General features: G+C 44.1%; 1 protein-coding gene across 2 annotated transcripts; it reads right to left on the reverse strand.

The window, feature by feature from the left end:
* Positions 1-97: 97 nt before the first annotated feature.
* Ogg1 (8-oxoguanine DNA glycosylase) lies at positions 98-15,647 on the reverse strand. 2 transcript variants are annotated; one of them, XM_089581611.1, is made up of 8 exons: positions 15,311-15,647; positions 11,120-11,210; positions 9,705-10,100; positions 9,068-9,155; positions 5,298-5,489; positions 1,702-1,846; positions 278-327; positions 98-207 (listed from the first exon to the last, which is right to left on the reverse strand). In XM_089581611.1, the coding sequence occupies exons 3-8, from the start codon at positions 10,070-10,072 to the stop codon at positions 124-126; spliced, it is 927 nt and encodes a 308-aa protein (XP_089437737.1). In that variant the 5' UTR covers positions 10,073-10,100; positions 11,120-11,210; positions 15,311-15,647; the 3' UTR covers positions 98-123. The 2 variants fall into 2 exon arrangements, with proteins under 2 accessions (XP_089437737.1, XP_089437736.1); XM_089581610.1 differs by lacking the exon at positions 11,120-11,210 and having other exon boundaries at positions 15,311-15,639.
* Between the last annotated feature and the right edge of the window lie 227 nt (positions 15,648-15,874).

The following is a 15,874-nucleotide window of genomic DNA, read 5'->3' on the forward strand; positions in this document are numbered from 1 at the left end:
TAGTGTACTATACGTCACATATGCTCAAATTTCTAATGATGGTAGAACTATACTTACCTATGCAAACATCATGGCATAACTGATGCAAAAACGAATGTGGACTTTGCACTTTATTTTTAATCACTAACTGGCAACCTTCCGCTCTTCCCCTCCACATCTGTGGGAATTGGCCTTGGTGTGTCTTCTCAGATCAGAAGTAAAAAGCACCTGTGTTATAGATTATGGTTATAGAGAATGCAGACACAGGGACACAAAAATAATACTGTTCAACACTTACAGATTGTGCCCAGCCAGCATAGCAGCCAAAACGTTCCCTGAAGTGGTCACCTAAAGCAGGCAAGAAAGTTTCCTTTAAAAGACCCACTGGTGGACACTTCTAATCATGAAGTACTGCATTCACTTAACTCTACTCTGCCCACAAGTCTAACTACTACTACTGTGGCCAAGAAACTAAAAAATGGTATTTTCCAATTTTGTGCGAAATTTCACACTCGCCCAACAAGTTGTTTTATTATTTGTGTTCTGTATCCTGAAGAAATGTACCACATCTAAGAACTGTGTAAACACATGCACACAACGGTCATTTTACAATTCTGCAAAACTGCAATAAAAACTTGCTAAAGTACGCAAACTAGCACAGTATTAAAAAAAGAAATCAGTAGTTAAACAGTACTACACTACAGGTAAAAATTTTCCTGTGATTTGGTAACAAAAATTGTAATACTGTCTCCAGCAAACACTTCTAAGGCTGTATTGTTTGCCACTGTTTTCTGTAAGCATAATAGTATTTGCTGGCAGCATGATAAGTGACCTGAACAGAGTGATTTGTTTTCTTCAACATTAACCCTTAGACATGCTATGCACAAAATTGTGCACAAAGCGAACTTGCAGCTTTTTCAAAGTGTGCTGCTTGGTATTGGTTTTATGAGGGTGTAACGTCCCAAAGCGACTCGGGCTATGAGGGACGCCGTAGTGAAGGGCTGCAGAAATTTCGAGCACCAGGGGTTTTTTATCATGCACTGACAACACACAGTACACGGGCCTCTAGAATTTTGCCTCCATCGAAATTCGACCGCTGCGGCTGGTATCGAACCCGCGTCTTTCGGGTCAGCAGCAAAGCGCCGTAACCACAGAGCCACCGCGGTGGCGCCAAAAGTGTGCTGCACCTGGCACTGATTTCTTGGTTTCAGGTGAATTTTGTATCCTTCGTCTAGCAAATAAGCTGGCTGTTATGCTCTATAGCGAACACAGTACATTTTTATTTCACGAAACATCGAGCAAGGTAGCATGCATCCTTCAGCTAGCAATAAGCTGGCTCTTAAGCCGTATAGCAAATGCAGTACATTATATTTCACCAAACAATGAGTGAGGTAGCACATTGTCCGCCATTTTTGTGCAGACATATTTTTCCCACTAGAAGTAGCGTCAGATTTTTTTCCCAATTTCAAGCGTAATGTGCACTTTAGAAATTCAAATTATTTTCGCAACCCTTAGGGTGTTCACTTGATAGGTTGCGATATCTCAATGTCACCAACTTCATCAATTCTGACACTTAGTGCAAAATCTGGCACATCCCTGCAAAAAATTAACCGCTAGTATTTAGCTGGGAAGCATTGTCTTTCTTAAGGTCTGAATATTCTATTTAGGCGGAAAAATGCTTCATATCGATGGAAACAAAAAATGGTGTAAACAACTGCTTACCTATCTCTTTATAGGCAACTGCTGAAAGATTCTTCAATGATTTGAGGTGGGGCAGATAGTGCTGAGTGGCCATGCGCCAGACATGTACATCTACTGGTACTGCCTCAGATTTGTCCAATGCCATCAGACACACGCAGTCGGCCACCTGGCACACAATGATGACACGTGATCAAGTGACAACCACTCGTGCTACAAATAACAAACAGTTTCACTCAAGTTCACTCCATACTAGTTTACACCATACTGCAAAGATAATATAAAAGCTCTGAAATTACAAATAACATATCTCCTTTGTTAGCAAGGGCGTCCGCAGAATTTTTTGCAGGGGGGGGCCCCCATTGGTTGTTGGCGCCGGAGGGGGGGGGGGGGGATCTATGTTCGTTGCAAAAAGGCCCTATTTGCGGAGTAAATTTATTTATTTATATATAAATAAAAATAAATAAGTAAAATACAGACACGAAAGAAAAATTACAAACAGCAAATTAAAGCGTGGCTAGGAGAGATGCATTGGAGTTTATCGACGAAGAAGCAATTACAATTAATAAAAAGTGCAAAAAGATACTATCACTTCGTGGAGAAGAGTGCTCAGTCTTGCTGCATACGAGTTCTCGACTCACCCGGATTGATGACCAGCACACAGCACAATATGTTCACAAACACGCAACTACAGTCACTTAGTCAGTCTTCCTTGAACAGCAACTGTAGGCGCCTCGGATTTTTCTGGGCGAATTGCGCAATTACACGGGTGATAATTCATTTCTGTGCTTCATTACACGCTCTCGGTGCACACTCATCATACACATTGATTGGAAAAACGGTTTAACGCGTACTTTGAAAACAAAAGATGACTATATATACAACAAAAACTTCTTTACAAGATAAATGCACGCTCGCAGCTTCATGCACCTCGCTCCATCTTGCTCGCGCATCCGCACAGTCGAGCAACCGCACACACACTGCTCGCCGCACGTCGTTTTCTCGTCCACTGTCTTGGTTGTTCTCACCTTCGTTGACAACTGGCCACTAAAAACACCGAAGCACAAACACAGAGGCGCGCGCACACGTGCAAGGGCTTACTTGCTGCAATATCCCCGAATGCGCACTTTGGGGGTGAAAGGAACGCCGCGCGACTTCCGAGGGGAAGGGACACTTGCCACTCCGGTCGGAAAATTTGTTCTTGTGTTTTTATGGGGTTCAGAGCCCCAAAACGACTCGGGCTATGAGGGACGGAGTAGTACAGAGTTCCGGATGATGTCGACCACCTGGGTCTCTTTACCATGCACTGACATCGCACAGTACATGGGCGCTGTTGTGATTTGAGGCCCAGCCAGAGGTGACAGGCGAGCCAGGCAGGCGCCATCGGGCTGCGTTGGCCAAAGGCGCTGGTTTTCGGAGAAGACGCAAGGAACGCTGGTGTGGGGGCGCCTCTGGAGACTGCGTCGCCGTGAACAAAAGCAGCTAATCCCCTTTGCCGAAGATTCTGAAAGCGGTGCTTCTACCGAACTGCGCTCTCCCGTGGATCGGAGGAGACAGCGAGCGGCGGCGGCGGCGCCAACTCATCGCCCGCTTGACCCTGAGCAGCCCGACAAAGCGGGGGTGGACACGGCTGATTTGTCCTTCCCTCCTGAAGAATTCATCGGTGGCCGGCGTACGAACGTATCCTGATTATAGCGAGCGACGAAGGCCAAAACAAGGTGCCCTGTGCACTGTCTGCCTCCGTCTCGCTATCTCTCTAGAGATCAAAGAAACAGACACCATCTCAAGACGGCTCGAAACACATGCTCGCCGGTGCCGCTGTATGTCTGCGACAGGTCGCCCTTCAGCAGAGCTGACGGTGGCGTGGTTTGAAAACGGCGGAACGACGCGCGCCCGGACGCGGCATTTCGCAGATGTGACCCAAAGCGTGGAAGCGGGGCTGCTTTTACCCTTTTGGCTGAGCGCACCACCGCCCCTGGCGTGCGGCCATCACTCCCAGTTCGAGTGAGGGATTTTCCAGGGGGGTGCAGCCGCCCCCCCTTGCCCCCCCCTCCGGACGCCCATGTTTGTTAGTGTATAACCACTCTCTCATATTTAGCTGTCCCAGTATGCAACAGTCAAAGTTCATGAGCTGGTATATGATAGCGCATGAGTGCAGTCACATTTTTTTTTTTTTTTTTCATATTTCGCAGGTTTTCTTTAAATGTTGAAATGCTGGAAAAAAGGCCCACGTAGGAGGTACTTTGCTACAAAAAAATTGGATTGGTTCATTTTTAACCCTACAGCTTAACAAAACGCTTGTTACCCTAAAGTGAATATTTGGAATTTTGCATAATTAACCACACCTAATTAAGTAATCAGAACTTAAAAAATACTCTTAGGAGCGCCACATGATGGGAAACAATGTCATAGGTTTCACCCCACTCCTGTCCACCACTTTTTTTAATCGTTGGTTCAAGTTACATAAACCACACGCACACACAAAATGTTCTGAAATCATTGCAATAACGAGTTCTAATTGTGAGCACTAGTGCTTAGTGCAGTTTCCTCTTTTGGTGCCCCCGTGCAAAAGCATCTAGATTCAAGAAAAGAAAAAAATTCTTTACTGGCAAGAGAAGTGCATACAGGGTGGCTGAAAAAATAGAATTTGCAGAAATGCTCCAATTTTACTTCAGTGAGGCACTAAACATTACTTAAGCACTTGAGGAACCCACAAGACAAGCTACATTTTGTACAAAGCACACAACACTGTTGTCTGCATTCTGGATGATGTATAGCACTATTTTTAGCCTCCTGCTAGCTTCAAATGCATCATTAAAAGCCTATTCTTGACAGCTGACAAGTTAAAAAAAAAAAAAAAAAAGGTCTGAACACCCGACCTCTGGTCACCACCAATATGCTTCCTTAAGACTTGGTTTTAGTAGTAATAATAATCATGGACTAAGTTTTATTTACTTGACGTAACATCTTTTATGGACAACACCTTTAATTATTTGCACACATACCACAGCGTCTCATGTGCAAAACAAAAAATTCCTTAATAATATCAACATCTGTAAAGTAATGAAATATTACAGAGCAAGGGCTCAATGATGCACTCCTCAGACACCCCATTATGAAAGTAGCATAAATGTTAAATATATGCCACATGTAACGACTTGGTTCTAGAAACGTACCTCTAAACCCATAAGCGTCAAAGTTCTGTGGTTGAGTCACACAAAAGCCTGCGGCAGTTCTTGAATATTTCAGTTCCAACTGCCTGTATTCATTTCGTACTAGGAATGTGGACTGACTAGAGATACTGCGACTCTAGTTATGGCCCAACACAAAGTCTGTGACTGTGCCAATACTTTACGACTTGTAATTAAAACTACAGCTCAAACCTCCAGAGCACACACACGGCTCAGAATACTCCTATGAGTTTTAATCAAATTTTAAGAAGACGTCAGTGCACCAATCTGGACAATCGACTATCTTTTTGTCGCGTTGTGTCCTTACATTAACAATCTAAGTAAAACCAGGGTGCATGACCTGACACCAGCACAGTAATGATTTAATAACCTGGACACCAACAATCTGAAGTGGTGCAAACTCGTAAACAATCATGATGGAAGCATTACCTTGGCCCCAACACCGGGAAGCTCCATAAGCTGTCGGTGTGCTTCTGTGTAAGGGGCACCTCTGAGTGACTGGAGCCACAGAGGGCCACGGGAGGTAAGCACCTTGGCTGTGCCATGCACATACTTTGCTCTGTATCCAAAGCCAGCTTCCCTCAGCTTGACCTCCGCACTCTCTTGGTTCATCTGCAAAGCCTGTTGAAGTACCATACAGCCTCATTTTACACAATATGAGAAGTGTATTGCACAGATGCCTCAGCTAATTCTCAATTGCAACAAACAAATTTGGAGAAATTGTTTGCGGGATCTGTACTGTGCGGCTTCATGAGCAGAAAAGCTTTCAAAGAAACCTACGAAATGTAGTGGAGTAAGCAATCTCCAATACCTGTTAAAGGAACACAATATTTAATACAGTGTATTTGTTTCCACAAACAAGTAGCTCTATGCCACACTCACTGAGCTTTCTTAGTTTGGATGTATTCTTTCACAAGGAAGCGCCTTCAAAATGGCTTCACATACTATTGCCTGCACTCTAATATGGCTGGTAGACATCTGCATTGGTATAATGATAACTTTCCTGGGTGGTGTGTGTTGTGACAAGTAGCCATCTGCTTAGCTTGGATAGGCCACACTGGCTTAGCAAATAACATGAGCTGCAAGTTAAGCCAACACACTTTAGTCAATATGAGTAAGACTAGATGCAAAAGCGGTAAATGCACAAGCACCAATGAAGTAGACAGAAGTTTTCCCTGAAGCCGAGCCAAAACTTTTAACTATATCCTTAAGGATTGTTTTAAACATACGAGAAACGTTCTGAAAGTAAGTTTCGTCATTTATTTTAACACGAAAACTTTATTGCCAAAAAAAAAAATACACCATGGCATCATGAACTATGCACCTTGCATTATTTTTCGACATAGTCGCCACCAACATTGAGACATTTGTCATAGTGTGCAGTCAGTTTGAACAAAGCAATCTGGTAAAACTCGGCGTGCTGCAATGCAAGGAACTGTTGCACAGCCTGCTCCACCCCAGCACTTTTTTGGAAGTGGCGTCCCGAGAGTGCGGCTTTCAAAGTAGGGAACAGGTGAAAGTCCGATGGGGCAAGATCGGGGCTGTAGGCCAGGTGATCCAATCTCTCCCATCCGAAGTGATGAATCTGATCTTGTGTGAGCCTTGCTGTGAGTGGTTTTGCATTGTCATCCAAGAGCGCAACACTTTCACTCAAGACTCAAGAGCCATGGTCTCTTTCGTCAAGTGGCGGACCCGAGTTTGGTGAGGGTGTCGCAGTAGCATGTTGCATTGATGATCCCTTCATGGAGGAAATGGAGAATCAGACCTTTTGCGTCCCAGAACACTGACCATAACCTTTCCTGCGAAGGGTGAGAGTTTGAATTCTTTCCTCACTGGTGAATTGATATGCTTCGACGTCATTGAGGCGGCCTTGGTTTCTGGGGTAAAGTGGTGCACCCATGTCTCATCGCCAGTAACGATTCTGAATAGTAACTCATTTCACTCTCGTATGTACAGCATCAAGTGATCGAGGCTGATTCTCAATCTTGCACTCTCGTGATCTGGGGTCAGGCTTCTCGGCATCCATCTTGCACACACTTTTCAGAGTTCAACACATCAAGGACCATGTGATTGGCCTGAGCATGACCAACACACAGTGTGGACACCACTTCTGACACAGGTATGCACCTGGCCGCTAACAACATGTCCTGTACTCTAACAATGTTGTTTTCATTCATGGATGTGGAGGGACGCCCACTTCGACCTTCATCCGCCACACTTTGCCTTCCTTCACTGAACATGCAAAACCAGCGAAAGAGACATGACCTCTACACCATACACGATCTGTAGGCATTCGTGGATGACAGACGCGCTAGACCCACGTGCCCATTCATACCGAATAACAACATGCACTTTCGTTGGCAACCACGTTGTCAGCACACGTCTGTCTACCATCGCGATTTCTACTAGAATATCCTTGGGCACACAGGTCTGCTGCTACTCTCTCTTCTTCGGCACTCTGCGCATGCGTCATTCCTCCTCCGCTTACTCCTTTCATCAGTCTGAACCAGCAACGAGTGTAGATTCTTATGGCAATTGTTTGTTTCACCTGGTGTGCCATCTTCTCTTTTAAAAAAAAAAATGACGAAACTTACTTTCAGAACGTCCCTCGTACAAAGGTTGTCCATAAAATCTGAATATTTCTACAACGTGACATGGCTCGCACCTCATTTCTTCATTTGCTAGACAGCCCCCATTGTCCATACATGAGTCACTGCTCTAACTTTTGCCTGCTCAGTCAGCAGTGAGATGCAAGTGAATGAGATGGTTATCCAATGGTGTCTTGCTATGGTGCTGACACTACCATGGATGTAGCGCGAGCTTCACATTAATAATGGCAAATTTGCAACAAGGTTTCCTTCCAGCTTAGACATCCACGGTAAGTACCTTTCCAAGTGAAGTGTTCAGATTTCACAGACGATTACATGAGTGAAATAAGATAAACTTTTGGCACCACTGGCTAAGAGATGGCCATGGTGATGCTCAATCAAATGCAGAGCTCAAGTCACCTGGCCATTTTTTAATGTTATGCAGCCGCAGCATAAACTTACTGAATGCAGCCCTGCTGCTGATCAAAGCTAAGAAAACAAGAGTGGTGACTCTATTATATGTAGCAGGGTGCCCCTAGCAGACATCCAAATGAGGTGCAAGCTCAGCCAATGGTTTCCAATTTTTAAATCTGGCTGGATATCATCCATATCTAGTGTCTTGTGACCTTAACCATAAAACACACATATAAATGGTAACACCTCAGTTCAAATTCCTTACGAAGAACACACAAATAAATGATGTAACATGGAATGTAGATTTTTTTTTTAAATTCATATATTTATTTTGTGGTGTTGATCAATTTAGAATATTACTGAATATGTTATCGCTTAAAGCTAATTGATAGAAAAGCAGAAGAAAAAACAACCACACGCCGCCGGTGGGATCCGAACCCACGACCTCCAGCGATAACATATTCAGTCATATTCTAAATTGACCAACACCACAAAATAAATATATGAATTAAAAAAAAAAAAATCCCCTGTGCCCCTTGGTTTCTGTGGCTGTTGGCTTCTGTCATATTTATAACGAGCCCCTCATTCCCCTTCCCTTGTTTGCTTAATGGAATGTAGATGAGAAGCAAACAAATAATCTGTACAATCTGCAAGTTTCACAACAAAGCCTGAAGTTACTTTCAGCTATAGAAGTATATATGTAGACATCATTACATAGCAGAATCTCGACGATATGAACATTGTTTATACAATTTTTGGGATGATACGAACTTGTGAAATTCCCCCACCAGAGTGCATTGTGTACAATGTACAGAATTTCAGATGTTCTAAGCACTCTCCTGCGCCACTACGAATGATACGAACATGCGAGCAGAGACTGCACACTCGAGCACTAAGTGCTGCCCCGACATCGCCAACACCGCGATCGCTAGTTGTGCAGTACGCAGCGGCGCATGGCCTGCACATCGCCGAGCACATTGCCAACTCCACAACTGCTGTATGCACCGCAAGTAGTAAGCTGTGGCCATGCGGCTGTAAATAAATCTCTTCAGCTGTGAACAGATCTGCACGAATTTATTCACCATGCTTCTGCATATACGGATTTTGTTCGTTTTGGACTATACGAATTTTTCCGCAACCCAGTGAGATTCGTATTAGAGATTCTACTGTAGTCAAATATTTCAATGGCTTACTTACCGTGGGGAAGGCATAGAAAGACCCTTCCTTGCCCTCAAAAATTTTAGTTCCATACATGGTGCACAACTTCTCTACCATGGAACTAATGCTGCAAAGAATAAAGGAAAAAAATGTGCGGGTTGCACACATCACCAAATAAATTTTCTGACAGTTCACCACTACAAAGCTTTGCTTTTCGTAGAACTGACAGGAACTACTGTGAAATGGACACCAAAAATGTTATTTTTCCCCAGAGAAGATTGCCTGAAAAAGGTTTTTCAGAATGGGTTATGGGGTTCTAACGTCCCAAAGCGACTCAGGCTATGAGGGACGCCGCAGTGAGGGCTCCGGAAATTTCGACCACCTGGGGTTTTTTAATGTGCACCGACATTGCACAGTGCATGGGCCTCTAGGATTTCACCTCCATGGAAATTCGACCACCGCAGTCGGGATCGAACCCGTGTCTTTCGGGTCAGTAGCCGAGCGCCATAACCACTGAGCCATCGTGGCGGCTCGATTTTTCAAAATGCAAGACCAAACAATTCACTGGGTTACTGCGAACTTTGCATCCGAGCAACACAGAAAAACAAACAGACATACTTGAAAAATACAGGGACACTGACAAAGGCACGAGAAGCAGAAAAGATGCAGCACTGACCGTGTGATGTTATTGTTGGATGAGCATATGAAGGCCATCAGTGCTTCTAGGGGCTCCTGCCGCAGAACCCGAATGCCAGGTAGATAGCTAGCAGTGGCTCTAAATGTTGGATCAACTTTACACCATTCGGTGTACAGGCCTTCCAAGTCAACGTCCAGCTGAAAGTAGTCTCTCAAAAGCTCTTCATTTCCTTCTGCTGGAGGTGGTGCAACCTCCACGCATCTACGCTTTCTGCTACGACATTCTGTTTGGGAGCTGCCAAAACTGGGTAACTGCAAGCCATTCTTAGGAATGTTCAGCACACGGTAGTGAAGGTTTCCATCACCGTCCTGCCTTAAGCACCATACCCTGCCTGCAAAAGTGCTCATCCATTCAGACTCATCATTCTTCTTCCATCTGCAAAAAAAAAAAAAGTTGTGAGACAGAAGTTAGGAACACCTCCAAGAAATTACAGAATTATGAAACCATTATTTGGCTTCTGTTACTGCACCTTTGCAAAAATAGCACAAGTCTGAAGAGCCATACCTCAGTGCAAGAATAAGAACTTTGTTTGTATATGTGCACCCTTTATAAAATATTAGGTGACATAAAAAGGTTATGCCACAGCATAGGTTCCACGCACTGACAGAGCAACTGTGCAAGGCTTCCACTGCTGGCGCTCCGTCAAAGGTTGAGGCTTCACACATACCTCGTGTTTTACAGCTTTGCTATACTTCGTTTCATACATAGCAGACAATGCTGCGGAGGCTGCGGAAATAGTGCATCCGCGAAACCATATTACTCCACCACATATCATTCATCCTTCTCAAAGCCTCGGTGAGTGTTTGGCACCGCTGAAAATTATGGTCAAAGCTGTGAGATGCTAAGTAGTCAGATCCTCTGGCTATAATTTCCACTCAGTGTAAACTACTTTTTAAGTGTGGATGGAGTAAGGACGATTCGCCCTACCAGCCACATATCAGACCACCAAAGTCATTCTTACTTCTCGAAGTCTAGATGAATTAGAGGACAAAAATGTGGCATGAGGAAAAACGAAGTCCAGGAAATTTCCATTCACGGCACTTCTGTTGCAATAAAGTATGCATGTGTTCACTTTGGTTGCAGGGCAAAATACTTTTTGGGCATGGGCTTAGCTTGCACAAACAGGTGTGCTAGCTTTGACAGTGTTGCCTGCTATGTATGAAGTAGATTATAGTGAAGTAGTGTTTTTTCATCAAAACAAAAACAAGGCGAGAGTATATGTTGATGTTATGGAAAAAAGTTGGGGTGTGCGAATATTTTAAATTTTCGAATATCAAACCAAATATGTTCCCATATGGTTGGCTGGACGAATCAAATGGTGCATCTTCAAAATTATTAGAAACAAATCGAACATAATCCCAAGTTTTTGGAAAGTTTTCAAATATTACACACACATTTCGATTCAGCCATGCTGTAGTTTCCTTCGATGACTGCTTTGAAAACAGGGTCCCCATTGACGAAGCACAGCCCGCTGTCGAGGCCCGTCTGCATGCATTGTGCCACAACACAGTACATTCATGTGGCGTCGCTCATGGTGTTCAAACATATGACCTCCAAGACTGGGCAACAAGGCAGGGTTCAGCCAGGTTCAGTAAACCCCGCCTTCATGCCCAATATCGGAGGCCATGGCTTACAGCTCTCGTCCCTCTCATCAACTGATATATGGTGCTAGTTTGTTCGCCGCTGTCATCAGTAGCAAAAGGTAACTTCCCACTTTCCATTGCATGCTGGTCACATAGCTAATATACTGAATATATGCTGCCTGCCTCCTAGTAGAGATCACTGTTGCGTCTTTCAACAGCTACTGCTTTAAAGGGCAACGCCGGTGTTTTTCTCACCTCCATAGATTTTACTCAAAACTTTCAGGTTAAGTTCTCTGCAGTTTCCAGGTCATTTCTGCCAAATTTCACAGCCAGTTGACATCTTTTTGCAGCGCAAATAAATTTTAAAATTTCACATTTCGTAGCCTCAATCGGGGCAATTTCTATGGGAAACCTTGCGTGTGTGAAATCACAGGTTGGTGCGCTTGTTGATATTTGCTCTGCGTTTGCTGAAGGACAATATTTCGCGCTTGTGTTTGATCCCTTCAGACAAACAATGACTCAGGCTGTTGCTTACAGTTACCAGTTTAGCCAGCTAAAGCGCACACAATAAGTTTTGGGACAGTATCTGTGACATTATAGGTTGCATGTCGCCACATCATAGTTGAGCTAAAACCCAGTTTCGATTTTGGTTTCCAGGTTTTCATTATTTTAGAATACTTTTACTCAGTATTTTGAAAAATGGTTTTTTGCACCGGAGAGAGGGGACTCAGAATGATATATGATTATCAACTCAAAATGTTCAAAAAACCCTCGGAGTTGCCCTTTAACTTCATAAGTTATAGCACCCACCGATAATGCTTCGCTGTTTCCCATGAATATTAATTTTGCAAGAATATCCACACAAGTAGCGAATAATCATGAAACTATTCTATTTGTATATTGTTTCTACACTACTCAATTTGTACTCAATCTGTTTTTAGCTACACTATTCGAATTTCATCCAGTTTCGAAAAAATGCTATTCACACAACCCCAGAAAAAATAAATGCCACAAGGGAAATCCAGGAGTTTTCTTTAAACATTTGGATTAATGATTCCCAAATCTCCAGCAAATCAAACCATCTTTCAAAACACTAAGTGGAACTATTTTTAAACAGCAAAAACAACAGACTGAAACTTTGTGGCCAGGGAAGATGCTCTGCTTGACACAGCAATAACGTCACAAGCATTACTGGAAAAACGCCTTCATGCACACTGAAAGGCTGAAGTAGTGACTGGAAACTAGAACTCCATTCATAAAATGCCTGAGAAGACCTAATACAGGCCTTAACATGAAACATGAGGGCAATGATTGTGACAGCGCAAACACAGTGTTACCTGTAGAAATCACCTGAACGGAAGCCATGGAAATGGCAAACTTCAAACACAAGGTTGCCAAACTTGTGGAAATGATCAGGACAGAGCAGACAACCTGAGTTTCATTAAAATATGCGAACCTTGAAAAAACCCAGAGTTGCCCTTTAAGGCAGGTGCACGTGCACAGCTTGGGCAAACTCAAGGTTTCTGCTATAAGAAAAAAACAAACCTGTCAGCCTGCAAATATGTAAAGCCAGTGGTGCTCGCTAACAGGAATCGAAGACAGTATGGCATTAAATACAAAAAATGTAAGATTGCATCTTCATGGGCAAACCTTTATCCTGTTTGTATCATGTATCATGAGACTTAAAAACAGTAGGATCCTCCACTCATCACTATTTCCTATGTCCCCAAAAAACAGGAAGTCCGGTACACTGAAGCTGATGAGTCTTGTAAGTGGAACTCTGTAGCCACTGCTAGCATTTGCCTTCGCGATGCCCAAATTGGCCAAAACTGCAGTTTCATTTGAAAACCTGTCAAGCAACATGACAAAGGTCACTTAAGAAGTTTTTGAGATGTGGGAATTTGAGAACTTAGAGGTAAGAAACAAGTGCTGGGCAACAGAGCCTCACCCTTTCCTTGTATACCAATCTCTTTTCAGCCTAGCATAGCGCTCCGAGTGCAAGCAAGCCATAGGCTTAGCCAAAATTAGTTGAACACCTGTCATGTGCTTTTTGAAACAGTGCACGATCACATGCAGCCATATACATGCACAGAGGGGTGGCAACAGCAGGGGGTGCAAAATTTGTCCCCCACTGTTCTCTGCCACCCAGGAGGCGTGAACAGACACTACCACGAACAAGCCTCCCCTTATGGAGAGGCCTGTGCACGCCTATGCATGCAACTGTCTGTCATAGTTTCAGTAAACATGAGCACTGTCATACCTCCTTGCAAGACAACGAGCATTACTAGGCAACTGACAAAAACATAGCTGCTGTGAAAAAGTTTGCCTGAGAGGACCCTGCTTGGCATTTATAAGGACGCTGAGGTGGCCCAGGTGATTAATTTTCCAAGCGTTACAATAATTCTACATGACTATCTTCATCTGAAAAATATTCTGTGTCGCAGGGTGTCACACAATTTGACCAAGGCTGAAAAGCAGACATGGAAAATATGAAGCCGTGAGGTGCAGCCTCTTGGCATGTAACAAACTTTGCGACTGATCATAAAACCAGCATGATCTGGAAACAAAAGGTCATTATCTGTTTTGGTACTCCCTTGAGAAACACAACCAGTGAAGGCCAAGATGCCAAGCAACATTAGAAAACAAATGATGATGATGAATTTCTATAACGCAAGGGCAGCTTTGGCCAACAGCGTCATGACACAAGGTATTTGCTTTCACAAGGTGGGGTCAATGACCCATTTCCCAGCATTTCTCTCCAGATAAGCCGAGCACTAGGCCAGGGGAAACCTTTTATCGACTGTATCATCGGTGGGTACTCAGCAGCATTGGGGACCAAACTCGACACCTTCTGCATGCGAGGTGGGCGCTCAAACCACTATGCCACTGCTGCAACATAGAAGACAAATGGTGGCACCTTTTTTTCTGAAATAAGTAGTCACATGGGCACGGTTACTTTGAATAACCATAAGCCAGTGACTGCTGAATGACACTCCAGCATTTTCCTGCTGGTAGCCTTTTGGAAAATCAAAAAGATTGTGGCCAAGAGCATAGCCACAGAGAAGTCTGTTGCAATATAACAACTTATGAGCCCACACTACCTTTAAGATAATTTCCTGCTTTGAAATGTATTGGCCATTCGCCAGCTCTAAAGTCTTGAACTCGCAAAGTGCATTTATTTCAGTTCCTCATGTTGAAAGAAAAGCTATCATAAGGTGGCATTTATAGTACCTTAAGTGCGTTGCAATGCAGGCCGTGATAGGCTGTGGCGCCAGTAATTCGGTACGGGTTTTAGGAGTAGTGGTTGTCGCATGGAATGTTAAGGGGAATGAACGTATCTATCATCATTGATGAGTGCCTCATAACTGCTTTGTGACCCTCGTATGGGCAGCTCAGGCCAAAATCAATCTGCTTCGAGCAGTTTAGTACACAATGAATATTATTTTGGCAAAAGTTCGCAGCACGACACCAGTTCACCAGTTTTTCTTCTCAGAACCAAACAACGACACCGAGACTTACCACCAGCGCCCATGCAGCTCGACACAGTATACGAACATATGCCGATTTATTTGCCATCGGTGCCCGGCACCGAATGAATAGGCAAACCTTGAACATCTACAGTGGGGAATGCCCAGCCCTCGGTGCTTTTCACGAGTTTTCTACTACCCATCAAAGAGCGACCGCATTTGTTCCGAGGATAGACGCCTTGCACGGGGAAGACCTCCTTTTGGACTTTTTCCAGAAGGCGCATCTCCAGTGCTTCATTTCGCATCGTCGCCGCACTGCCGATGTGCAAGACGTGAGTACCAGGTTCACATTTTGGTTTTATAAGGCATTCTAACAGCAACACATTTAACCACCTGAGCAAGCACCGAAACATCTCCAAAAGGTCGCCGCGGCAGTTTAAGAAACGCGCCAATTCACTCGCGCTTCTAGTCTTTCATTCACGTCGCATGCAGTTTCATGATCGCTACAACCCTGAAAAAAAAAAAAGCAACTTGCCTGAAAGCTTGCCCGCAAGTAAGTGTGACATCAAGGTTGAGCTGCCGAGTAGTGCACTTGATGACTCCCGACGACACCATTCTAACGCTTATTAGCTACAACGAGTGAACAGGCAAGTGAAGTGACAAGGTAGATGCAAGTGACACCGCGCCTAGCTGCACACCACGTGCGCCGGTACGCGCCAAAATATGCCAAAACAACGGCAGCAGAGCAGCCGCTCAGGAGGGAAATTTCGCTGTAGGGGCGCTGCGATCACCAGAAACAAAAACAAAATGCTCTGCGCGCAAAGGTTAATCATTTTTCGAGTTATTTTGCAATACTCTCAAAGTTGCATTTCCCTCCCATATCGGGTCCGGCAAGAATCGCATAGACGCCCCTGTGAAAACGAAATGTTACGTTTTATGCATGCACTACTGTTGACACTATCGGGGACAAATCTACGATGGAGATACGATGCAGATTTTCGTTTAATGCTGGCTTAATCAGGCAAGTACCCCACCAAAATGAAGTGTAAAACAAAACTGACTGCCAAATGCCACTTCGGTGCGAAATTGGAGCCCGAAC

The sequence above is a fragment of the Amblyomma mixtum genome, chromosome 3 (genome assembly GCF_055824585.1).
Source record: "Amblyomma mixtum isolate Tamu chromosome 3, ASM5582458v1, whole genome shotgun sequence".
Lineage (NCBI taxonomy): Eukaryota > Metazoa > Arthropoda > Arachnida > Ixodida > Ixodidae > Amblyomma > Amblyomma mixtum.

What these genes read in the sequence shown, in the direction of transcription:
- Ogg1 (XM_089581610.1), bottom strand. Translation starts at nt 15,390, where the DNA reads ATGGTGTCGTCGGGAGTCATCAAGTGCACTACTCGGCAGCTCAACCTT. An exon ending in ACTTGCGGGCAAGCTTTCAG is followed by an intron (nt 10,101 to 15,310) that starts GCAAGTTGCTTT and finishes TTTTTTTTGCAG; the next exon opens with ATGGAAGAAGAATGATGAGT. An exon ending in CTTTCTATGCCTTCCCCACG is followed by an intron (nt 5,490 to 9,067) that starts GTAAGTAAGCCA and finishes GTACTTCAACAG; the next exon opens with GCTTTGCAGATGAACCAAGA.